The sequence below is a fragment of the Abrus precatorius genome, unplaced genomic scaffold (genome assembly GCF_003935025.1).
Source record: "Abrus precatorius isolate BTA unplaced genomic scaffold, Abrus_2018 Scaffold7, whole genome shotgun sequence".
NCBI classification, from domain to species: domain Eukaryota; kingdom Viridiplantae; phylum Streptophyta; class Magnoliopsida; order Fabales; family Fabaceae; genus Abrus; species Abrus precatorius.
Window position 1 is genome coordinate 31,167,853 of NW_020874417.1, and position 27,213 is coordinate 31,195,065.

The 27,213-nt window shown below is 30.3% G+C and overlaps 3 protein-coding genes across 6 annotated transcripts; all 3 read right to left on the reverse strand.

The window, feature by feature from the left end:
* Positions 1–560: 560 nt before the first annotated feature.
* Positions 561–7,464, reverse strand: LOC113873845 (somatic embryogenesis receptor kinase 2). 4 transcript variants are annotated; one of them, XM_027512189.1, is made up of 11 exons: positions 7,335–7,464; positions 6,265–6,397; positions 6,073–6,144; positions 4,790–4,933; positions 4,537–4,608; positions 4,363–4,434; positions 4,138–4,280; positions 3,517–3,648; positions 3,089–3,430; positions 1,803–2,197; positions 561–1,180 (listed from the first exon to the last, which is right to left on the reverse strand). In XM_027512189.1, the coding sequence occupies exons 1-11, from the start codon at positions 7,417–7,419 to the stop codon at positions 866–868; spliced, it is 1,905 nt and encodes a 634-aa protein (XP_027367990.1). In that variant the 5' UTR covers positions 7,420–7,464; the 3' UTR covers positions 561–865. The 4 variants fall into 4 exon arrangements, with proteins under 4 accessions (XP_027367990.1, XP_027367992.1, XP_027367993.1 ...); XM_027512191.1 differs by having other exon boundaries at positions 594–1,180; positions 4,168–4,280; positions 4,790–4,921; XM_027512192.1 differs by having other exon boundaries at positions 594–1,180; positions 3,517–3,645; positions 4,168–4,280.
* Positions 7,465–17,414: 9,950 nt separating this feature from the next.
* On the reverse strand, positions 17,415–19,234 carry LOC113873843 (ethylene-responsive transcription factor LEP-like). Its single transcript, XM_027512187.1, has one exon. It carries the CDS (start codon positions 19,025–19,027, stop codon positions 18,596–18,598), a length of 432 nt encoding a protein of 143 aa, XP_027367988.1. The 5' UTR covers positions 19,028–19,234; the 3' UTR covers positions 17,415–18,595.
* Positions 19,235–21,343: 2,109 nt separating this feature from the next.
* Positions 21,344–23,890, reverse strand: LOC113871782 (laccase-15-like). The gene is made up of 6 exons (XM_027508888.1): positions 23,879–23,890; positions 23,315–23,466; positions 22,933–23,177; positions 22,692–22,820; positions 21,604–22,557; positions 21,344–21,477 (listed from the first exon to the last, which is right to left on the reverse strand). The coding sequence occupies exons 1-6, from the start codon at positions 23,888–23,890 to the stop codon at positions 21,344–21,346; spliced, it is 1,626 nt and encodes a 541-aa protein (XP_027364689.1).
* Positions 23,891–27,213: the final 3,323 nt, after the last annotated feature.

A 27,213-nucleotide genomic window follows, 5' to 3' on the forward strand; every position in this document is an offset into this window, starting at 1 on the left:
ATATTATATAAACAATTTTCAAATCAATTCACTGACCTTACATTCATCTTTTTTCCCTTTTCACTAACTATTAGCTGGAATCATTCCACACAATTTACCGTTATGTATAATGTAAGATGTAACCCATTTGCACTCCGCTCTTTGTAAAAATATATAATTTCAATCGGTAAACGTCCTTAAATTTCTATTTATGTTAATGATTCTATTCGTGTCACATGAACACTACTAAACGGTTAGAAATATCGTTCGTAGGAAAATTCGAATTTGCCATTTAAATTTAAAAAAAAAAAAAAAAAACTCCAGGAAAAATGAGCATCTGAGCAAGCTATATAGTATATAAGGCAATTCGAATTGAAATGACTAAATTTGATAACTTTATGATTTATTAGAAAAGTTTTAGAAATATCATCATCATCAGTCTCTGACCTAGCGAAAATTTCCTTATTCCTGAAAGGGGTGAGGTTCTTTTGGTTATTACTACATCGACAATTGAAATGGGTTTTTGGCAGATGATCCACATTCCACTCCCAACTATTTTAATAAAACATACTCATAGGAATGAGATTAAGGTATAAATTATAGATTGAACAAGTATAAAACATGGGTGTACAAAAAGATTAAGCTGCCATTGTTTCATCTAAGTAAACATCACTTCATCAAATGCAGCAGATGATACAAATTGCAACTTGACAAAGCGACCCCTATGCACAAATGTAAATGAATATAATGCAGTGAACTTACATGAGATGTAATCAGGATATGGTACTTCAAGGAACTCAAAAGGAAAAAAGAAAACTTTTTATAGTTAAAAAATAAGTCATAAATAATTCGATTCTTTTTTCTTAAACTTACTACTGTGCCAGGGTCACCTTGGACCAGATAACTCAACTGCATGTAGATTCTCGGTCGAGTCGACAATCCAATCAGAATTGGGATGAGGGGCCAGCTCCACCTCCTGGCGAAGAACCTCAACTTTTTGCCACTCATCCCACCTTTCTGCCAAGCCATCACCTTCAAGCATTCTCACCACTTCTGACATCTTAGGTCGCTCCATAGGGGAACCTTGTGTGCAGAGCAGTGCAACCTGGATTAACTGTTCTACCTCAGCTTCTATATAGTTGTTATGTAGATCAGGATCAACCAACATTTCAAGCTTTTTCTCTTTCAGAAGTCCTTTGACCTATGAAAATACTCAGCTGTATTAGACTTGGACATCTATTACAATACTGAAAGGGAAACTTTACAACATGAAAGAAAGCTTGCTTTGGAAAAATATTCAAGATAATGCACAACTATTCATATAAACAAGTAACAACAGAAATCAAAATATACTTGAATACATGTGATTCTTGTCTCGGCAGAGCTTGAATGAATGCTTGACTAAATAAAGAAATGCCAATGTTCTAAGTTATGATTATACTTCTTTCCAATTAATGAATGCATTAATTATTCTACCTAAATTCAGAAAGTGCTTATCCAGGCAGCATCTCTCTTTCCATAATGACAGCTGCTGACATATTCCATTTAATGTCATAATAACCTTTTCAATAGAAAGGTAAAAAAGCTATTCCATATTTCCAAAGCAACACACAGAATGTTGTACCAGAGGAAACACAATATGACAGGCACATCATATTTGTGCACCATAGATGGACACAATCATTCTGCCAAAGTCAACAATGTAACTGGCGGTATTGTAAAGAAAAACACTCCATTAATTATTGAAGGACGGCATGAAATGTAAATGCAACATAACCTGTAATTAACAAAAACACAAGGATACACTTTTACACTAAACATACCCAATCAAGCAGCATAACATCATCATCATTAGCAAGCCGAGCAAGGTCAAAAGCTCTCTGTCCAGTGATCAGCTCCAGAAGCATGATGCCATAACCAAAGACATCAGTTTTTTCTGAAGATTTACCAGTGGATAGGTACTCAGGAGCTATATGCCCAATTGTGCCCCGTACAGCAGTTGTCACATGGGTGTCCTTGTAATCCATAAGTTTTGCCAATCCAAAGTCCCCAACGACAGCCTCAAACTCTTCATCCAACAATATGTTTGCAGCTTTCACATCACGATGAATAATCTTTGGGTCACAATGATCATGCAAATATGAAAGACCCCTTGCTGATCCCAAAGCTATTCTTTTTCTAGTTGGCCAATCCAGGGGTTCTTGATGAGCAGGACGCTCTGAAATAAAGCAAAAACAAAATCATAAGACAATAATAAACATTTAAAGATGAAGAATATAACCAGTATAGGAGAGGGTCAACAATACAAGCAAAATTTACTAAGAATGTGTCACTATACAACTTAGGGTTTCTGTATGTTTGGCGTTAAAGCTAAAACCATTTCCATAAATAGGCACTTCTTAAATTTTTACTTTTTTTGTCTCTTTTTTGTTAAAGCATGGGAATTTTTTAAATACACTCCAAAATAATAAACTTGAGAATCTTTTTCCAGGCTTAAAGGATAATCAAATTTAATGGTGTAAGTTAATGGCAACTAACATTAGATTGAAATAAATTAAATAAAGATGGCCAAAATCCTGTGCTTTTAAAGGATATGTGCATTTATTAAGATAGGAAAAGAGTTCACGCCCAGGTTTTAAACCAGTGAAAGATCTCTTGGGATTTGCATGCTACAAGTCCCTCTCAAAACCACAGGTGTACAACTGTATAGCTTGTTCCCCTTTTAATCATTATTAATTGTGCCACAGCTTGAGCATCAAATAACCATAACACTTCCATACCTACTTCAAGAAGAGGCTAAAGTTGGAACTATGGAAGAAATTAGAAATAGTAACTACGACAATGAGAACTTTGTTCTCAGAACTGGGGCCCAGATAAAGGAATGAAAGAAATAAGAGAATCAGAAGGACACGAAGAATTGCTAAAAAACATAAAAAGCAAAACTGAGAATATTACCGTTAACTCATTGGCATCTTAAAACCTAAAATCAAAGAACTTCATTGAAAAAAAAAATATAAGAGTAGGCACTTTCACATACAAAAAGGATTCTAATTTTCTTTTTTACAGCCATAGTGGCTTCCACAAGAAATTACAAAAATAGAAGATCTACCTCTTAAGCACGACGCAACACTTCCATTAGCCATGTAGGGATAAACAAGTAGCCTTTCTGTTGGTGTCATACAGAACCCCCGCAGACGGAGGAGATTTCTATGCACAGCCATGCTAATCATCTCTACTTCAGTCTGAAACTGAAGCTCTCCACCAGGAGTGCGCTCCTCTTTCAATCTTTTAACAGCCACCAATGAACCATCTGCCAAGCGTCCTTTGTACACTTTACCAAATCCTCCCCTCCCAAGAATATTCTTATTGCTGAAACTATCTGTCGCAACTTGCAGTTCTCGTAGTGAGAACCTCTTAAGCTGTCCAAGATGGACTTCAGGATCCTCTTCAGCTGCAAATATATGCAAGAAAGTCAAATTATATCCCTTTAACAAGTCCAACCAATGTGATAATGCTCACTTAACTAGGATCCCTTACCAGGAACGTCAAAGAAAAATTCTTGCGGTTTCCTTCGACGCCACCATGCAAAAGCAATTGCAGGTGCAGCAAATAATAGAGCAGCACCTGCTGCAACTCCTCCAGCTATTGCCCCAGTGGCACTATTACCTCCTGCAATTAGATATAGAGGAAGGCTGGATCATCATTGTTTCTTTAATCTTCTTCAGGTTTATCATTGCATACTTAAATATACACTAAAAAACCATTTAAGTTAGCACATACAAATCTTGAACCTATTAGCAGATATAACTGACCAATGACTTCCCATTCCAAATGGACCAATGAAGAACTTAATCTTCAAAACATAACAGGCAATCAACAGCAAGTCAGGAAAAAAGGAAAACAACAGTCATGCCTACGTAAAATAACAGAACCTGTTTACAAAGAATTGGAAGAGCTCCTAACATGCTGAGCAAAAAAATCATGATATTCAGTCCCATCACTAAAGAACAGTTCATTTATGCATGCATAAGTGTGTGTGTGTGGGTGTGTGATGAAATATGATCAACCACTATAAGCCACATCCATAATAAAAAAATTGACATGGTCCTCATCATGAGCTTTATGTTACAATCTAGGCTCAGAAATTACCTTTAAAACCAAGAGCAATTGCAATAGAACAAATATTACCTGGGGGAGAAATTGGGGGTGGAGGGACAAAAGGAGGTGGAGGAGAAAATGGAGGAGAGCCAGGACAAGGGTGCCCAGTGACCGGGCCACAAAGATCCAAGTTGTTTGCAAAACTGCAAGAAGAGAAGCACAATCAGAAAAATTTTACAACCCAGAACCAATGAATGTGACAAATAACAAAGTTCAGTAAGAAACCTGATAGGAGTGAATAATGAAAAAGAGCCATTATCAGGAACCACGCCTGATAGACGGTTATTAGACAAATCCCTTCATTTGTACAGTAAATTGAAAAAAAAAATATATTAGCATTGCAATCAAATATTAAAAGAGAGAAGTAATGAACATATTTTGAGATAAAGTAGCACTCACAGAACTTGCAGAGATGAAATATTAGTCAATGTCATGGGAATAAGACCCGTCAGACTGTTGTTGTTAAGCCGGCTATCCTTAGACAGACATTCCAGGAAAAGAGAATTAAAGATCTATCCTGATACCAAAAATTCAAGAACAGACGAAATTGACAAAAACCAAACCGAGCTTTTTACCCTTCAACAGAAATATGATAGCTATTTACACAAAAAAATCTTAAGAATGTCCATAGAAAAGATCTAGAAGAACTCACAGGAAACGCAATTTTGACAATTTGCCCAATGAATCTGGGATAGGGCCAGTGAAACGGTTTAGGTACAGATCCAAGCTCACCAAGTTAGTAAGATTCCCCAGGTCACTTGGAATAGGACCAGTAATGTTATTGCTGTAAAGTTCCCTATCATGTAAAACAATATACATCAAAAAAATATGAAGATATAGGATATTTAAAGCAATTTTGGTAAAATCAGCATCTGCCAAAATTTCTGAGTATACCCCATCTTCTGAATAAGAATATTCCAGTCACAAACAGATACAGTTCTTTAAAATAAATGAGAGATAAAACAAAAATGAAGTTTATTTCTTTCAAAACTTTGAAAAGCACACATAAAAATTGATTCATATAGTTGACTTGCATAGCAACTGTAACCAGTAGAATACTATTTTCCCCACAGTAATCAGATAATTATAAGGATTGATTCCATTGAAACAACTGGGGACTAATAATTTAAAACCAGGATGGAGCTGTAGGCAGATGATCATTGTTATCTAGTCTAGTAGTCTAAAAGAATGATAAAATCCTGTTGATAAGAAAAGGAAACTTCAAATTACTGCCAACACACAATGTGATCATCCAGCTGATAATTCATAGAGGCAATAGTCAGGACCCCACTTGAGAATCACAATAAATCATTTATAATCAGAGCTCCAGATTTTTAAGGATGAGGATCTATATTACATTAAGAGTATGCCAGTAGAAAGAATGTTGTTTCAAAATAACTTCAGCTCTATAGTATGTTAATCTCTCTATTTCACCTCTACAAAATTGAAAGTATCAGAACTTGAGACACATCTTGATACTTCAAATGCAGTTACATATACTGTATATCATGTGACCTTTAAGATCCTACATCAATAAATTGTTTTTAACACCTTCTCAAAGGCAGTTGTCAAGGTAAGCTGGTAAAATCAGGACCTAAAAGATTCAATGGAATAATACACAGCCAAGAAAATCTCTTATGAGGGACTGCTAGTTCAAGAGGGTAGTGTGGTTGTGCCCAAGGTTATATTGGTGGAAGAAGAATCTTCTTGATCAATCAAAGCTAGAGCTAGAGCAATCAATAAGCAGGGTGTTCTGCTCTTCATTCCATCAATAACAATCCAATGCTACTAGTGCAATAAAAGATTTAATTATCAAATAAAAAAACAAACAAGGAAAATTAAGTAATTGTTGTCACATCATTAACAAAGGCCATGCAAAATTTCAATGATGTAAAGAAAAAGAACTTTGGAACATCAAATAAAGGGATAACATACAAATACTGCAAATTCTTGAGCTGACCAAGTTGTGGAACAAGTTGACCAGACAAAGCAGCATTTCCCAAATCACTGACATCAGACGAAAGTAAATATCAGAAGCAAACATTAGATAAGCCATCCTTTATGAAAAGAAGCTGTTCAGACAGAATGAGCATGTGTGTGACAAATATCAATGAACAAGCCGCTTACACCCTTATGACACTATTATCATTGTTGCAAGTTACATGAAACCATGTGCATGGATTCACAAGTGTAGGATCCCAACTTTGCAAAACATTATTAGGATCTAGTAAATTTGTCCTCAGACTATGTAAAGCATCACCTGTTTCAAAACACAAGAACATATGATCAGGTCCTCTAAAGATCAGAATACACTCACTTGCATATCATATCCACACCGATGATCACCTTCAGTTGTAAAGTTTAAAGTTAAAGCAGTTAGAAATAGCACGCACAAAAAATACTATACCATATAGATTGAAGCAATGCACTTTAAGTGCAATAAATTGATTGAAAAATTCAGACAAATTCAGTAGTAAATGCGCACAAACTCAAACACGCACCCATGTGCCCCCACAAACTGAAGCATGCACCCGTGCGTGCACGCACAAACTGAAACATGCACCCGTGCGCGCACGCACACATATATTCCGGTGCGTCCAGTAGATAAGGGTGTGACACCCGCACGTATATTCTAGAATGTGCATTAGGTTAGGACTAAGGATTTAATGAGCAGAACAGAGGCGATCTTAGGAAGGTCTGGCAAATTGCATTAATGACACTGTTACTAGCCTAGCCATATAAGTAATCAATCAGTACTTTGTTTGAATTCCAGAAAGCATAAACCATATGCAGGGCACCTGATAGGATAGCCAGATAGAAGGCATTGTCTTCAAAAGGCACTACATGAGTCAAGATAATCTACGAGGACTTGTTATACCAAAACAAATAAAGATGTCATCTGATCACATCTACAACATCCTTTTTCCAAAGGCCCACAAGCAAAGGATGATAATTGAAACACAAAAGAGAGCAGTGCAAACAAACACAAACATGTCAAACCTTAATACTTACCCCTTGATAAAGCCAGAAGCCATGAAAAAAAGAAAAAGGAAAGGAATCCCATTTTCTCAACTCAACAAATTCAAAGAAGCAACAAACAAAAACCAAACTGGTTTGATGACAGTTCCTTTTTTCTTTTAATTCTGTTTTACAAGGGAGAATAAATGAATCAGCTACACAGACAATAATTCCATTACCTTCCATGTTAGCAGAAATCAGCCATGGTGGATGAACCAACAAGACCCACCAAATGAAACCTAAAGCCCAGAACTTTCTCTCCATCAACCTATGTAACCAATAACCTCAGATCCAAACAATACCTCACACCCCAATACACCATCACAAAAACCCCCACACCTCTTCCCCCACCACAACCACCACAACAAAGCCAAATGACCCTAAACCCTAACTCACAAATCTCACATGCAAGCACCTCAAATCTCCCTCATTAGCACCCACCACCCCACACCCCAGAACCCGATCTCACCAAAAAACAACTCTTTTGAACAAACCCAGAAACTCAAACCCACACAAAACAAACTTTTTTCAAAAACCAAAAGGAATCAAAACATTTTCCCCACTTATGTTTTTTTTTTTTTTCCTTCGAGTTATTTGAAAAATTAAAAAAGACCTTTTCTTTCTTTCTCTCTAGCTAGCTTCCGAGGAACTACACACTCTCTCTCTCTTTCTCTTTCTCTGTCAGCGGGTGAGAGTGTTATCTTTTTTGAGTGAGGCGTGCAGTGAGAGAGTGAGTGTAGATAGAGAAAAGGAAATGAGGCTGCCCGAACGGTGCTGACCGCTGCCCGAACGCAGTCAAAAACGCCCCCGCGCTAAATCGTGGAAAGTGACGTGACTCTAACATGGAGGGGCAAAACCCCGTTTTTTGGTCAAAATGCGAGTGAGTTTGGTGGGCCCAGCATTACTTTTGTTTTTCGGATGCTGCCATGTCACACACATTTCCTCTAATATTTATTTTTAAAAAATTGTAAAGATATTAATTAAAAATAAATAATTAATAAAATATATTATTTGATATATTTTTTAAAGTTATTGAAAATAAAAAGTAATTAAATTGTACAAAATAATCATTAAAAAAATTAATCAAAAAATAAGGGTTTATCATATTTAAAAAAACATTTTTAAAAAAGTATATAAGTATTATTCGGTAATCAACAAAAAATAAACTCATCGACCTTTTTCTCAATTTAGGAAAATCTTTTCTTTCATGGGTCCCTTGCCAAAAAAATTCAACCACCTTCTTTTGTTTTTTTTTTTTTCTTCAACTAAATAAAATCTAAATTTTTATCACCAGTAATGTTGATAGGATAAAATTTTATTTTTAAAAAGTGTTAATATTGTTTTTTTACAAAAAAAAAAACAAAACAAAACAAAGAAATAAGATACTTTTAAATATAAGGAATTTGACTAAATAATGGATTACAGGCTTTTCAGGATTTTATGACATTTCAATTATTATAAATGATAAATTACTTGGTGTTTTTAAGGTCTAAACCTAGCTTAAGAAATTTGATTTTGAAAATATTATCCGTGGATCTGACTAAAAACTCACTCTGTCATTTATTCATAAGTGTGTTTTTATATTTGACTCGTATATTACTGCAGTAGATGCCGTAAATGATATTTGTAATATTTTCTATCAATAGTGAATAATTCATTTTCATCGCATTTGATGAAAACACAATTTTATTATAGATTAGCTTCAAACTTATTATATTTTTATGGTTCAACAATTCAATAGAATTACTGTTTAAGGAGTGTAATTGAAATGGATTAGTTCAAAGTTAACGAAAAATAATGTAATCAATTAAAAATAATTAGTTTTAATTGGTTTAATTTTTATAACTTTTTTCAACTTATACGAACATCAAATCACTATTTTTTATTAAAAACAATAAAATTATATATAAAATAAAAAATATTAAAATTCATCACAATTTAGTGAATTAAAAATAATTCAAATAGCCAAATACAATATAAATATTTACAAGAAATAAATTTAACGCTGATACTCACATAGATCTTGAGTAGTATTTTTTTATAAGATTTTTATTATTATTATTATATACTTATATAAATCTTTTTTTTTTTTTTTACATATATTAGTTTATTTCGAGTAGTTTGATTTTAAAATGTTTTAATTGATACTCGAGTAGATTAAAAATAAATTTTATCTTTTAGAAATAACTAATTACCAAAATTAACTTGTTATTTTATTATTGATTTGAATTAGAGTAATCAGGTTCGTAAATAGACTCTTACCGCTTACACCTATATTATTGTTACTCTTAGTGTAATATAATCATGTATGATCTTACAGGACATTCACACGTTTGCTAGTATTGTTTTGTTAATTTTTTTATTGATAAATAAACTTAAAAGTATGTTTTTAAAATTATATAACTATTACATTTTAAAAATTAAAACAAACTATTTTTACCATAAAATGTTATTTTCAATTTTGTTTTCATCGCGCAAAATTATTTTCCTCAGCAAAACCATTTTTGTTTTTTTAAAACCACACAGTTTATACTCGTTAAAATTATTTGCGTTAAACCTTAAAAATTTGAAATAACATTCATTTTTTATTAATTAAAAATTATTTTTTATTATGTATTTAAACTATATACGTAAAATTTTTAATTCTTAAAATCATTACTTACATACATTATATATATAAAATTTGTGTGAAAAAAATGATTATCAACATAATTCTATGAAAATTTAAAATAACAACTTTTAATTATCCAAATAGTAATTTTACATTTTTTTATATAAATTTACATCATATATTCATAAAAATCAATACTGTTAAGTAAAGGTAAAAAATTTAAATAGTTGATTGAAAAAATACATCTAATAAATTAAACATAATAACTCACTCATGCACTGTTTAATTTTTAACTCGTTTTAGTGTAAGTCTTTAACAAGTAATAACCAGAAATTAAGCTAATAATTCAAATGATTCTACTTTTCTTTACGATTTTAATTAAAATATAAAAATAGTATAATAATTTTCATTATTAAATCATAAAATACTACATATTAACATAAAAATAATGTTTATCATATATTTTAATTAATTAATAACAAATCTATTATTATTATTATCTGTGTCGCTATTCTTTGTAAGCTCTTTTATAAATTTAATTTAATTTTAAGAAAAAAGACACGCACCCGTAAACTTGATTAGTACCTGAAAAGTTCATAGTTCATATTAATTACTATGAATGTTTGCGAGGTTGCCATTTGTCAATACAAAGGACTAATGGAGAGTTTTGACGAAACACTTCATCTATTCCTCCCAATTATTGATAGTTGATAAAAGTGATGAAGCTTGTTTCAGATTTGTCTCTTTTTTCAGGTAAAATCAGATGTTTGATTTGTTTCCGATACAAAATTAGATATGATTTGTTAGGTTAGAAGAATAAGAAGATAATCAACTCCCAATCCTATAAATTAGGTATTCATTGAATCAAAGGGGTAACTGGGAAAGCTCCAAGTAACTGAAGCCCTCTGAATGTAAGACTATTATGGCCCCACGCTTTTCTAACCCTATTTATTATGTTATTCTCCATTCTTTATAATTTGTAGAATTTAATTGTAATTTTTATCTTTTCAGGTTATTTTTAAAATATAAATACTATAAACTTTTGTTGAGAGAATAAAAATCACTCTGAGTGCAGTGTTTTGTTATCTCACCAAAGAGAATAAAGCTAACATTAGGACAAAGCTAAAATGATATTTATAAAAATGCTTTTCTTCTCATCATCATAATGCGTTTATACTATTTTCATTTTTCTCTTTTACTTTTTTTTGTCTTCTCTGCTTTCCACTTCTAAACAATGCCTACATGATACAGTGTCAATAAATATGTTAATCAACGATGTAATATTTGATATAACACCCCAATTAATATAATATTATTCACCAAATAAATTGAATGATGTATCGAAGCAAAAGGAGAAAGATGAATCAATCTGGGTGAGCAATTTTATTTAATAGCACCAAACCAGCAGCACCCTATAAAGCTCGTAGCTGATTCTTTTACTGAATAATGATAACACAATTGACTACTCTTCATAAATGGAAAACAATAAAATAGCTAGGTTAGTCAAAGGCATGCTTGTTTAATACATTAAATGATATGATATGGTAGCGCACCGTGGTACTTTTGGCTGCTACAATTTGTTGAAACTTTGATTCCCTCTAGAAGCCAAGAACTGTTGTCATAGGGCGTTTTCTCTTGTTTTATAGGTAGCTTTGATAGCAATTTCAAAACTTAGTGCTTGTGATTAAAGTTGTCAATATACCCAAAGAAAATTCACTTCAATATAACCAGTCATATTTTAAATTCCCTTGTTCCTGTTTTTTTCATATTTTTCTTAAAAAAAATAATCTCAAATCCACTCATCTAAAAGCATTATTGGCAGATGAAGAGTGAATGTAATGTTTACAATATAATAATATATTATTATAGTAATAGGTCAAATCTGTTTAAAGCATATTTGATAACGATTAGTTTTAGTATTATATTTAAAAAATATAATATTTAAGTACTCAGTGATTACATGATTTAATAAAAAAAATTTGAATAACATATGCCCTTCAGAAGCTTAAAAATTGAGAATGAAGTTGAAGGATTTGATTTTGTTGATCTAAAGCCCAAAAGAGTGTGCAATCCTGAAACGACTGCAACAGTACAAGCAATTGGTCAGAGACATGATTTCTCTATTTCTGGCTTTATCCAAATGAGGATTCAGAGATTGATACTTAAGCTTGGAATCCTGCCAATAACTGAGGACAAGGAGATGAATGAGGGGAGGGGCTATTTCTGCCATAGCCAGAGATTCACTCTTTTTGGTAAAAATCACTGGGCCAATATATTGTGAATATATTTTTCTACATTATTGTCTAATTATAAATTATTACATTAGCAAAAGAATCAAAATTTATAATAATTAATATGTATACATGAAAATGAAATTTTAAAGAAGGGTGTGGCATATATAGATTATAGGTTGGAGGGAGAGTAAAAAGCCTAAAACATGGGAGTATGATATGAATCAAGTTTCCTTATCAAATGTGGATTTGTGTCAGCCACGTTAGGAAAAGTTTAGGTGCAAACAACACTGTATCCTTTCCGCCATATTATCCTTTATTCCTCAATGTTGACCATTTATTTAGGGGCTTAAATGGTGGAGACTCTCTTAGGTTACAACTTTTTAATCAATCTATGCTTTTTTCACAGGGACAAATCATTTCCATCGTGAAGGAGCCCATGCCATGTGACCCAAAGTCTCCAAGTGGGGGCACTTCCACTAATTGCATTTCTATGCAATTATCACATTTTTTGCCCCTTTTTGCTAAGCTTGTTAATGGGACTCATCAAAATTTTAATCTCAATTCAAGATTCTACTCTGCACACACGCACAATTGAAGTTTCATTTTGTCATTATGTTAAACACGTTTCTACTGTATTCATGTAAAACACTCGTTAAGTGAGCTTTATTCAATCCAGCTTGTTCCTTACTTTAAAACAAATTTTGGTATTGAATTAGATTTCAGGATAGAATCAAGCTTAATACACTTTTAAAACGATATTTAAAAATATTTATTTTTATTTCAAGCAGTTAATATTTTCGTACACTGTTCTCGGATACTATTTAATTTAAAAATACAAAGATATAATCTACGATTTATTCATAAATTAAATAAATTTTAAAAATATTTTATTACATTAGATAAGAATGAATTAAAGATAAATATTTTTCAAATTTAAAAATAAATCATGAAAAATTTAAAACTCAAACTTTAATTAAAATTTAACTTATGATAGACAAACTTACACTTTTTATAAATGTTTTTGAAGCTTTGGCCTTAAGATGGAGCATATATTTTTTTTCAAGAGACATTGAAATTAAATTTTCTCCCAAATAGGAAAAAAATTAAAAAAAAAAGTGTGAGTTGTAGTTAAAATTGGAAACAAAAAGGTTAGTGGAAACAAAAAGAAAAGAGAAATAATAATTGGGTGAGCGTATTTATGTATGAAAATGAGAAAGGGAGATAGGAATAATAAAAATATAAAAAGATATAAATGTTTGATATGGGGTGCTTCCAACCATGAGGACAAACAGAAAGGCTCAAGTTTGTGGTGTTCACAGAAAGAGACATTTTCATGGTAACATAACATCTACCCTTCTATCTATTTCCCTAACACCATCCAAACCAAATAATAATATCCAAACCCACTCATTTTGGACTCTTATTGATTTGGTGGAGAGGTACTTTCCCAGTCCCACGTGTGTGACTCCTTTTTTTTTTAATTTTTAATTTTCCTTTTCCCTTTGGAACTTCATGCACTGCAAATAAATAATGTTTTCTTCCATACAAAACACCAAGTGGTCGCATTCACCAGACATTCGTCTGAGGGGCCCATGAAAAAGCCTTTTGCCTTTTTGAGATGGACTACTTCTCTAATTAACTATTTGGGCCTGACCCAAACCTTATTCACATCTTCACACGTGTCTTTGCTTCCACCCTGTTTTCTGTTTCTTTCCTTCAACTTTATCAAACTTCATCTCTATTTTATTTCACTAAACACCATTCATCTTAGGTTCCATATATATTACTTTTGGCTATATATTTGTATCCATGTTACGATACCTCCATTTATCACTTATGGGACTTGCATTGGGCTTTGATCCTTTAGATGGGCTTTTCCTTGGGCTGGGCCAGGCTAAGTTCCCTGAGTTAATACAGTTGCAAAATTTTGCTAATGTAACATTTATAAAAGTCATCCCTCAAACAAAAAAGGTTTTCTCCCAGCAAAAGAGGACCAGCCGCAAAAGATATTAATTTTTTTTTGTTTTATCTGACATGTAAATATAGTGGAACTAATAACATTTTTTATATATACAAAAATATGAATTCAAAATCTTATTTAAACGATACATTTTTCATATATATAAAACATAAATTTAAAATCTTATTTAAACGATATTAAATTATAGTATCTGCTTGTTACTTGTACTGAATTCTGTTAATTAAATTTTATTATATTTAGTATTTGAAGGATTATTTAATTATATTTAATATTTAATATGCATGTTTTAATCTTTTCATTATATATTTATTGTCTACTGTTGAAATATTTTTATATCTAATGTCTCTTAATTGTTAGTGTCATAGAATTTTTTTTAATTAATAAATATTTTAAAATATTTATAAAAGGTTGTAAATCGATACAAGAAAGAAAAAGAAAACGTTGTGATTCCTTTATTTTTTCCTGTATATCTTATGTTTATCAATTTTATTTTAAATACGTATATCTAATATCTTTCAAACATTATATATGTCTTCATAATATATGATTTTTAGATTGTATCTAAAAGTATACACTAATATATCTTCTCTCAAGGGATAAAATTATGAATTGTGTATACTTTTTAAAGTTTTTTCACTTAAAATGATTAATTTATTTAAATATAAAAGACTTAATTTTTCTTATCACTTAAGGACTTTGTTTTTCTTTTAAGTAAAAAAATCATTTCAACTCTTATGGATATGGTTCTCATTGAAACGTGTGAGATGAAGGGAGATGTAAAAGGGAGAAGTAAACTACGTGGATATGGATGCAATGGATTCTAATTAGGAAGTAATTGAAAAGGAGATTAGGTGCAATGAGGACAAGAAGATAGAGTAACTTTCACTGCGTTAATGCCTATCTTCTGACATATTTGCTGGAGTAGGTAACATAGCTTTTATGACACTTTCAATTCATTCTACATGACAGCATTAATAGATACTTCCAAGTGCTACCTGCGAAGCCTGAATTACAGTCACTGCCTTTTTTTAGTAAATAGATCAATGCTAAAGATTCTGGGAGTCCAATCCCAGTAACACCCTCTTAATTCAAAAGACTGTGCAATCAACCACTCTCCTAGTTCTTTATGTTCGTTTTTCTTTTCATTTTCAAAGAAATATCGAAACCACCTATGGTGATACCAGAGGAATCTAAAAAATATATTAAATAAAAGATAAATGAATTGGTTTGCCTTCAACATATTAATAGAAAATAAAATGAAAAGTATAAAATATTTTTTCCTAATTTTCTATTTTACACACGCATGTATGTGTATAATATTAAATTTTCAAATACTTATATATTTCATATATTCTATAAGTGATCTCTCCTTTTAGTCTCTAAAGTAAGTATTGGTTATTTTAATTCTTAATTTATGAATATCTTTTTTAATCATTAACTTAAAAAAATATATTCAATTTAATATTTTATTTTGTTTTTAATATTCTTTTATATTAAATTTTAAATAAATAACGTTTAATAAAATTAAGATTAAAGTAACTAACGATCATCATTTTAAAAACTAAAATAAAGTTTGCTCTATATTATTTTTAAATACATATCTAACGTATCAAAATATATACATTTTCTGAAAACATGACATAAGACAAACAATTTTATATAATATTTTTTATTAAAAAAATACATAATTCAGTATATTATATTAGTTATTATATATAAGAAATCATATATAATAAATATTTATTAAACTTGCAACATTAAACAATATAAATGTATTAAACTGTAATAACTTATGCAATCGTTGATAAATATTCATTTAAATATTAATTATGAAATTAAAGTATGAAGAAGCTATTGAATTTTGGGAGAACCGGGTGTATTTATAAGCTGGTGGTGGGTGTAGTAGAAACAAACACTGAAAAGCATAACATTAACTGAGAGACGTAGAAGAAATAAAGGTGAAGAAGAATGGAAGGGCCATCGTCATCATCGCATGACGGAGAGAGAACAGCGACATTTTATGTGTTCCATCCATGCTATTGTCTTGAAGAAGCACTCAGAGCTCTCTTGAGGTGCTTAGGAATTGAGTCTGAAACCAAAATGTGTTCACACACAGAAGAAGAGAAAAGCTCACTGCTCCAATCTCCTTCTGGGGCAGATCCCATTATAAGCTCTTCAAGCAATACCCACAAAAGCTCCCAAGATGCTGCAGATCCACCCTCCATAACTGATCAAAGCACTGTATGCTAACTTCTCTCTTTGTCTTTCCAAAATTCAAATCCCTTTTAATTTCTTCTAAGAAAATGTTAAGAAATGATTTTTTTATTTATTTAAATGCAATACTACACTTTTTTTCCCCATATTTTTCAATGCATCTTAACATTATTTTTAATACAAATTATTATTTATGTATTCTTTAATTAATGCTTTTACAGAACTCATTAACAAGGTTTTTTTAACGTTAATCTCAATTTTTAAAATAAAATTTAAATATTTAAAAATAACAATTTTATAAATATACGATATTAAAGTGTAATAAATGTTTTTTTAAATAAATTTTTGTTATTGGTGATGAAAAGCTTAGATTGTTTACGATATGAAAAGAAAATATTTGATACGTAAAGACATGATTGGATGGATTTTTTTTTCTATTATTTCTATAAAATAGGATAAATAGATTTTTTTTGTGTTTGGAAAAAAAGATGTTTAAAATAAAAATGACTTGTTTGGTTGTTGAACACATATAACAGGATAACGGGTTTAATTACACTTGGTGCAGAATGCAAGTTTATTGGCACGTGGTTCTCGAAGGTCTGGACTTAGCCAAGGTTCAGGTCCTCACCATAATTAATATATACCATGATTTTGGTCTTGGATGTTTCATACTAGTTCAAGTTCTCAAATGTTAGTAGCTTCTCCCTCTTCTCAAATCTCAAATCCCATTCAGTTTTTTGCATTTTAAACTAGTAATTAGGTTGATTTATCGATGATCTTACTTTCTCTGCAGCAATTACTACTTAAGGTGTGGTGCTCAAAGTTCAGGACTAACTCAATGACCAGCTGGCCTTGATAATAAAATAATTTTATGCAGAATTTCCTTAGTTGTTTTAGAGTAATATAAACATAACTAAGCTAGTTCTTAATTTCTCTAGCTGTTTCAACCTTTCTTTCTTGTTATCTTTCTTCTTTGCCATTTTGAGAGAGAGCTTTATGTGTGTGGGAATTAAATATGTATGCATGTATAATATCAATATAGGAAGCTTGTGCTTTACAATTTTCACAATTGTGCTTCATACAGCGCAAGATATTATTTTAGGATCAATGAACTAAATATCCAAGTTATTTTTTATTTTTAAATGTAAAGCCTGAAATTAGGACTGGTGGCAAGGTACATATTCTGTTGTTTTTCTTTCTTTTTATTTTTATGGGTCAAATGTTGGTTTTATTTTCTCAGTATCATTATGATTTGATGGACTTCATGGGAGCAGCTTAAGATGTTAAGATGAGTTACACAATCCAATTTGGGCTCGGCCTGTTTTGAGTTTCAGTTGGGTTGAATAAAAGAAGTTCATGCTAAGAGAAAAAAGAAGTTCACATTTTTTTTTGGCTATAAATTTGGTTTGAATCTACATTTTATATTTAATTAAATAGGTTAAGTAGGTTTGAATTCGATAAAAAAAATTCGAGTGAATAAAATTATTATTAATAATAATAATTCAAACTTCAAATTTAAAACTCAAAATTCATATTTTAATTAACTTAATCAAATTGAGCTGGTTTATTTTGCCAAATTGAAAAGCCGCTATGATAATTTCTAAAATAATAGTTAACCATTGTTATTTGCCATAAGCTTAGCTTTCTTCCTGTTAACAAGTGTTAATTAATTAACATTTTAGGAACTTGTTTGTGCAAGAGGATAAACTCGGGTTTCACAAATTTCTAGATGTTTAGAATGGATATTTTATAAAATAAAAAATATTTACTTTGATTTAACGGTGTTGACAACGGACTAAATCGAAATTTGTCAAATGGGTAGCATTAATTCTCGATTTTTATTTTCAAACAATGCAATGGAACAGTTTTCAAACGGGGATGGCGAGACTATTCCTACCCCCCAAATTGCATCTTTATTCGAGTGTTTCCATATGAGCAGTATTATTTTATGTTTCGGCAAACTCACTAATTATAAAATTCGAATTCATCAATGAATCAAAAGGCTCTTGGTTTATACCATTAGTCTAGATATTACTATATAATTATTAATTAAGAATCATATGAAATTAAATAGAAACGGTAGACCTAAACGAAACCTCTAGTTGTAAACTCTTGGCTATTCACCTGGCAATATGAATAAATAAAAAACCCTAAGTAACCCACTTGTTATTTTGTATGGTTTTTCATACATAATAAAACAAGATTTATTTATCGGAAGAAAAAGAATATTAATTTAGCCTCTATAGTTCAGTACAAGTAATTAAATACGTAGAAATTTGGGTAGAAAGCCGTAAAGTATGACTGGTGAATGTAACAAGGAAAAAAAATAGAATTACTGGTCTTCCAAGTATTTAATTAATAATTAAGGTGCAAGCCTTTTGGTCTCAAGGGAACCAAAAATTAAAAAGAACAATTACCAGAATTAGAAAAACATTGCAAAATAGAAGCAATAATCAGAGATTCATCATCACCATCGTAAGCAGCATCAATCTCTGGACAAAGCCCAACACTTGGATCCAGCTTTGGAGTCGGTGGTGGTGGTGGTGGTGGAGGAATTAACAAAGGGGGTGGTGGAAGTGACGCAAAAGGGTAATGAAAATTAGTTCGAGCATTGTCAATGCCACAAATGTTGATAGATGAAAGATCATAAGCTATGGCAGCCTCTTCTGCAGTGTCAAATGTGCCAAGCCAGTGTCTTTCTTTGGTATATGGGTTCCTAAACTCAGCAGCATATCTTCCCCACGGCCTTTTTCTAACACCAAGATACATTGTAGATCGCCTAGAGGTTCTTCTAATGGGGTGTTTGTAAATCAATGGGGGAAGGTTTTCCATTGGCTTGGAATGGGACACTGGAGTTGCCTCAGAGATAGAAAAAAGAGTTGAGTTTGTATAATCTTGTGTGGTCACTTTTCTTTATTTATTTTATGCAAAATACTCTTATTATTAATATAGTTATAAGGAAATAAAATGTAAACAAAAATCACTTAAAAAAATGATAATAAACACACCTTAGTTGATGGGGTGATGGAGGAGGCCAGCATATATAGTTTAATTGGTGAAAGTTATGGTCCAAGCTCCACCATGAGCATTTGAAAGCGAAGCAATGAAGGATGGTGAAGATATTGTGTTTATATGATTTAATATTTGGTAAAGTAGGGCAGGTAAGAAGCATAGCTATCATGGAGTATATAATATATAGAATTAACTGCTCATTTGTTTCTCTAATGGCTGTTTATTCTGATTTGTTTCCCTGTTTTCCTCACAGCTGACATGATTAGAGTGAGCATGATGCGTAAATCACTGTAACTGCTGATGCATTGCCACCTTTCCTCAATTAATCTCCCCTCCCGTTCTTGACAGATTGACGAAGAATCAATTTAAACAAATAATTCTTTTGAATTTAATTCAAATACACTTCATAATTTAAAGTTTTCTTACTCTATTATACAATGTAATTATGTATACAAACAAAATTCAATACAATTAGTAGAGTTTGATTCGTTACACATACTAACTATATATTTAAAGAGAATATAATTATTTCGATAATCTGTTTGTTTATGAAAATTATATCTACAATAAAAAAGATGCCCAACTTAATCTGTTATTAAATACTAGTTGATTCTTTGTGGTGGACTGTATCAAATATATATATATATATATATATATATATATATATATATATATATCCTTACGGCATGCCAAAACTATATCAAAGGTTTAAATACAAATTTTAATTTTTATATAAATATGATTAAATTTATTTTTTTATTTGTTTTTTAATTTTAGTTGGTTATAATTTTTTTGAAATAATTTACGAATAAATTAGTTGAAAAATCCATGTTAAAAATTAAAAAATTGGTTGATTGAATTAAAAGTGTTTAGAAAAATTAGTTATGAACTAGATAATAAATATAAAATGATAGATGAAGACATCGTTAATTACTATAACAATATAAAATTTAGTAATTATATACTTAGTTAAAAAAAATATATATTTAGTTTAAGTTATGTTAAATGATTTACTATCATAAAATATTGAATATTATTTTTTGATTTTACTCTTATTTATAATTATTTTTATTAAACAAAATAAGATAATATAAAAAAGTTACATTAATATTTAGATAAATTTATAACATAAAAAAAAATTTAATAATTTTATTAATTAAATCATTTATGTTATTTGATAAATGTTTTACGACATTAGAAGTTAAATAAGTAAAAGGGAAATTAATAAAAATAACAGGCATAAAAATAAAAATTACTTTAAGTCTGCGACTCTAAAAATCAACTTTTTAAAATGCTACTTAAATTAAAATTTTAAATACTCTTTATTTTAGTTACTTTAGTAAATGAAAATATTTTTAAATAAATTTTTAACCAATAAAAATAAGTTTTTAATTGGTTAAAGAACCTTCCTAAACACACTTTTATCGTCATTTTATTAAGAGATGATGTGTATTTAGTCATGCTAAAGCCAAAAACTATTCTAATATATAACTCTTTTTTGAAATATTTATTTCTATACCTATTGCATCATCAATAAATGAAAAGCTTAAAAAAATTTAAAATTCATAAGAACTCAAATCAATATTTTTTAAAAAGCTAAATATATTTAATTACGTTTATAAGGACTAAAAGCATTATATATGTATGTTGAGAGGTATTTACTTTCCATTCTTCGGCCCCGGGGCATACTAAACGCAGTTGAATGCTTCTGAGATTGAAAAAAAGAAGAAGAAATTTTTAGTTTAAATATGGATTGGAATGAGTCCCTATTGTTCAGTCAGAGTCAGTAACTAATCGTAAATTAGAATTGTAAAACAAGAAAATAGAGTCCTCTAGTTGTGTTAGCTTTTAATAAAACAAATGAAAAACAATGCAACTTATTTCATTGACATTTTCAAAACAATAGTGACATTATTTTATTTTATACAATCTCAAGTTTCAAAGGAGAGAAGAAAAAATCCGATTAACGATGTAATAAAAAATATAAAAATTATTAACAGTTTCTTATCGTATCACATCATTTATCATTGTTCTTTTAAACTTTTCTCTTCCTTTCACTTCTGCATCTCAATTTTGAGATGTACATGGATGATTATCTTATATAATTAGCAAGAATGAATTGGGTTCTGCTTGGATTTATGAACACGGTGGCATGTGTCGCGGGGGTGGTAGCATGCGCTCTTCAGGGTGGTTACCATTTTTGACGATGAAAGTCATGGCCATACCCCAAGTGGCATGACGCTCTATGTGGCAGTGCATGAACCATACACCTGTATCATGATCAAGCAAACACTTGTGATTAGAAAAGCCACAGCTTGAATGACGAGTAAAATGAAAAAGATATCCATATCAAATTAATAAAATAATTATTAATTAAATGATAGATCAATACATACCTGGATTTTTGGCCCTGAATCTTATGGCTACCCAACCACTTTTGGGTACAGCAACAGTGTTGACATAAGAAGGGTCAACAAGATTGTAATAGAGAGGGTCTCTGTCCTTGTCAAAGTTACCAAATCCCCATCCCACCACATAGAAACTGTGGCCATGCAAGTGCATAGGATGATCTGTACCTATCAAAACATTAGTCCCCTGAAGAACAATCTCCACCGTTGAGTCATACTCAAGCACATTCACCTCTGTACCCACTGAAGGAGTATTAAGTAATGCAGGCACGTTGTTGGCAGTGAAATCAAACAACAATGATGGCACATCAGGGAAATTTTCCTCAAAAACGCCACTAATTTTTTTGTAGTAAGCATTTAAAATGTTATTGTTGGATGGCAATTCAAAGCTTATGTTGTTCATGCTTGCTGAGGAGCGCTCTCCGAAGCGGCCAAGACATTTTGCACCCTTTGGACATGGTAATACGTTAACCGAGGTTGTGAAGAATAGGTTGGTGCTAATGCTTAAGGGCACATCAATTGGGTGTTCATCATTAGCTAAGCTTCTTAGTTGACTTAAAAGGTTAATTGAAGCATAGGTGTCATGGAAACTTGGAAGTAAAGGGAAAAATGGGGTATGTGAAGAAGGATTGTACTTTCCTCTATATTCCACAATAGCAGTGGTAGTGGTGTTGTCAAATGGAATCACAGCAATACCTGTGTAAACTTTAGCAGCCATATAATAGCGATCTAATGGTTGGTTTGCTTCTAGTAAAACGTCTATTGTTTGTCCAGGAGATGTTGTGATGTAATCTACCTTCACTGGCTTCACATAGCTACCATCAATTCCTACCACTGTGAGTTGATGTTTGGCAATGCCAAAGAACAACATGTCTTGAATTGCTGCATTCACTATTCGGAGGAGATAGGTTTTCCCATAATCAACCCTAAGCTTGAAGGTTTCTGCAATTTTATATATTATCAACAAAAATTTAAATTCAAATTAACATGTAAGTAATTAAGAACTAGTCAAACATGAATGATACCAATCAAACATATATATTATTATATTATAATGTGGCTCCAAGCCTGCATACCTTTCTTTGAGCATGGGTAAAGATCACCAGGTTGGCCATTAATTGTATAAGCATCAGAAACAGCAGCATCTCCTCCAGTTCTAAGAAGATCATTGTATACCTCAACAACATCTTTCTTCCACCATTCACCTATATAGATAATTTCGAATCAAAATATCAATATAGCAAGGACCAATAGTGGTTGAACTTTTTAAAATAATAGTTACTCCAAACCCATGAATTTTTTTTTAACTATATGTACCTATTATAATTGGGACTTCTTCGTGTGGTTTTGGAAAAGGATAGGTAGTCCCATGCTTGGGTTTGACCACAATAGCACCGTGAACGGTGGCTCGAGACCAATCACTGTGAGCATGCCACCAGAGTGTACCTTCCTCTTCAGAAAATATGACCTTTTGACTGAACTTTCCACCTGGTCGAATTGGACATTGAGTGACGTATTCAGGGCCATCAGACCATGGATATCTTGGTTGGTTCACTCCATGCCTAAAATTAAGTAGTTTAAAAGTAATCGAAGTTAAATTAATTATTAATTCTATAAGAAAAAAAAATGCAAAATATATTTTTCAATATTGAGCTAACTAGCAGTGTAGCATAACCAGTTAGCTAAGTGGTTTATATACCAGTGGATGGTGATATTATAGTTTGCTCGGTTATAAACATCGACAATAATGGTGTCTCCTTTATTAGCATACAGTGTTGGCCCAGGAAATTGGCCATTTACAGTTAAGATGTTCTTCGTGCTGCAGAGTTTTGTGAAGGGGGCATTTCTCACCTGCAGTTTATTTTTTGAAAATGGGTCAGCAATACCTTTATATATTAAGACATGTATGAAATTAATAACATATATCACAGCATGTTAGTTTTGAACTCTTGTCTTGGTGCGCTGATGTTAAAACTAATGACTACAAAAGCATACCACAAACTTGTGATGCCTTAGTGCATGGCAAGTAAGGAGAACATTTAGGAATAAAATTCCTATTGTTTGTAGGATTGCGATTTTCATGATGAATCTGAACTTTGAAGTGCTTGATCTGCTGCTTAGTTTTTCAGTTTGATATGAATACTGGAGGAGCTCGTTATGCATGTACATATACTGTGGCTTGGCTTTGACATGGCTATGATTACGTGATAATATTATTCAATTGGGGGGTTGTTTTGGAATTTCTTTCACGCTTCTGCTCTACCAAGTCGTCCATGTCTCGATCAAAATAATATGACATGGATTGGATAATTCAAATTTGCACAAACAAAAAGATACACATTGCAAATGATGAGTATCTTCGGACAAGCATATGATATATATATTTTGCCTATGTATTGGAAAATCAATTATCAGGTGCCAACAAGTGGAAAGGTGAAATGTTGACTTGGTATTCTCTCTTATAAAAAATTATATTGATTTTTTTAAAAATAAGGATACATTAATTAAGAAAAGCATTGGTAATTTATAAAACAATATATGACTTTTATAATTTTTAAATTTTTTTTAATATAATTTATTAAAATAAGCTATTTTAACTTATTTTAACACATTTTATAATTAAATTTATAGTATATATAAGTTATTTTTTAAAATTATTAAATAAATACTTAATTAAATTATGTATCCAATTTTACTTAAAAAGTTAAATCCAGGATAATATTTGTTTTCTTAATACTAGCTAGTAATAAGGTCGGCCACATCATTGGAACTAATTATTAATTACAGGTAAATTGGTATATTTAACTACGTCAGTAATAAATTTTTGTGGGTCAAACTGAAAAAAATAGAATTATTCAAACTTTTAATACAATAGTCTAAGCTTAACCTTACTGATGATAAATAAATACACAATCTATTAACATTAAATATTTATATAAGATTAACCAATTAAATTATATGTTTAAAATTTCTTGTAAACTAAATAATTTTATATAAAAATAAAATATAGAAGTACTTTATTACACTACATTATTTTAATAGATAATATATTTTTAAAATATAATAAAATATTAAATTTTGATTAACATATTTAGAAATGTTTAAATTATATAAAATTTAATAGACATAATTATAAAGATAATATAAAATGATTTAATAGTTAGATTAGTGAATTTCATACTTTATAGAAAATTATTAAATAACATAAATGTTAAAATTTTAATATTTAATATCAAAAGATCTCGAATAATAATAATAATAATAATAATAATAATAACAATAACAGGTGAGCTTAATTTCTCAAGTCAAATAAAAAAACTCAAACTTATTTAGATTTTTAATTTAGTAGTCTAGATCCTATTATTTTGATAGATGTATTTGGATGATTGCTAAGGAGTCAATGCTAGCATATTTTATCAGTTCCAATTATTGACCGTTTCCCAAAAGGAGCCTAAGAATTGAAGAACCAGAAATCGTCCATCAGTTTAATAATTGAGAGCCGCAAATTCAAGTTATTCTATATTCCATCAAGTTATTTTTTATTAACCCCTATCTCTTCTTCCAACATTTATTTTCATTTTGGAACATGAATTTTTTCCCCTAATTAAGTAGTGTTTTTAATGAGCATCATATTGTACAACCCTTCTCACAATTTTTACAGTTCTCGGAAGCAAGTTTCCTTTCTGCAAGAGGTATCCTTCATCCTATGATTAGAGATAATTAACCCATTTTGAGATGTAAGGAGCACAGAAATAAATTACTTGGAGAACTGTTAATAATTAACTAGAAAGATCATGATATTGACTTGGTTCCTATTCTTCTGTCTTTTATAAACAAACTTGAAGAGGTATATATGTTGAGGATTTCTTAATTAGAATAAAAAACAATTACTGTGAGGTTTGAACTTTGAAGGAGGAACAAGGTCAAATCTCAAATAAAATCTGTCTTGTTTATGGAACCATTTACACTGATGGAATTATTTAATAATTATAATTGGTATGTGGTTTTACTGTAAGGAAACTTGACAAGAGAAACGGAATCTCGTTGAGTTTAATAATTTATAAGATATGTGGTTTCGAGTCATAAATTCAAGTTTTCATATTATTAATTTTGTATGAAGTCAAATATTGGGATATCATAAACAATATATTATCACATAGAGACTAATAAATTCAGGATTATTTATTATTAATTGTGTCTAGTCAAATTTTACGATATCATAAACAGTATATGTACTCTCACTTTAATTTCATTTCTTATCCACTTACATTTTTGAGGTCCCTATCTTCAGATTTTTTTAAAACTGTGTTGTATATGTATCATTACCTTTTACTATGTCAAATATCTATTCCTTAGTTAAATACAATTTTCTAAAGACTAATATATTAATTTGTTTGATGTAGAAATCGATGTTATTTTAAGTTTAGTTTGATCATTCAAAGATTAGTTAAAACTCTATCATATTATATAGCTTTTAAATAAGTCAATAAATTATTTTCAATCAGAAATAATTACAATTTTAGTTTGATGTAACCATTTTCTTCAACAAAAAACCTCTGTTTGAGGCATCTTAATGCTAAAACAAACAAGTGATAAACAGGTTAGGTTAAATTTTGAAAAAAAAACCCATATTAAGTAAATCGTTCTAACTCATATTTTAAATTTTAAAATGCAGGGTAAATCTATATATATATATACAAGGTAGAGCTTAGTCTAGCCTCATAATAGTAATTTTTTATATCATTTTTTCATTATTTGTTAAAATTTTAAAGAAAAAAGTTTAGCAAAAAAGCTCAAGTATCATCCCTGTTTTTACAGTGATAAAAAGAAAAAAAATTCCTTATTTGACTTAAAAATATGCAGGTTATACATTGACTGCAATTTTCTGCTACCTCTTCATATTGGTTGCGCTAAGTTTAATTCATACGTATTAGTTGCTAATAACAGCCCAATTAAAGTGCAGCAGTTACTAATTTTCTTGCAGTGATTATTACATATATCTATCTTTCATAAGTATGCATTGATATTTAAATGAATAAAAATCACTTTATTTTTCTAATTTATTAGTCTGCTCATCCCTTTCACCTCTGTATATAAAATCAAGCATAATACACATGTTGCAGACATATTTTTGTATTATAAAAATATATTTAAAAGAAAAAAAAAGTCTTATTATTACTAATTGTCCTTTTAAATAAAATTTGTGGCTCTTGATGAATAGTTGAATAAATTTGTTCTATTTTTCTATATACCTTCAATTTTATCTATTTTTAAAGTTGAGATGTAAGTTCTACTAAACACCGATGAAATTTTGAAAATAAAATTAGGTATAACTGTAAGAATTCTTCGACCATTTTTTAAAAAAATTTACTTTTTCTTTTCAGCTGATTGCTTGTCAAATAGTCAGATCAACTTGGATTTTTCAAAAGAAATTATCACCTTTAAATATTAGTCAAATAATTATACAATATAATTTATTCAAATTAGTTAGTAGCATGTGTAATATACAAATATTTTATTTTAAAAAAAATATATACAATTTAATAATTAAAGAACAAATATATTTATATAAATAATTATTTATATATAAGATAAATT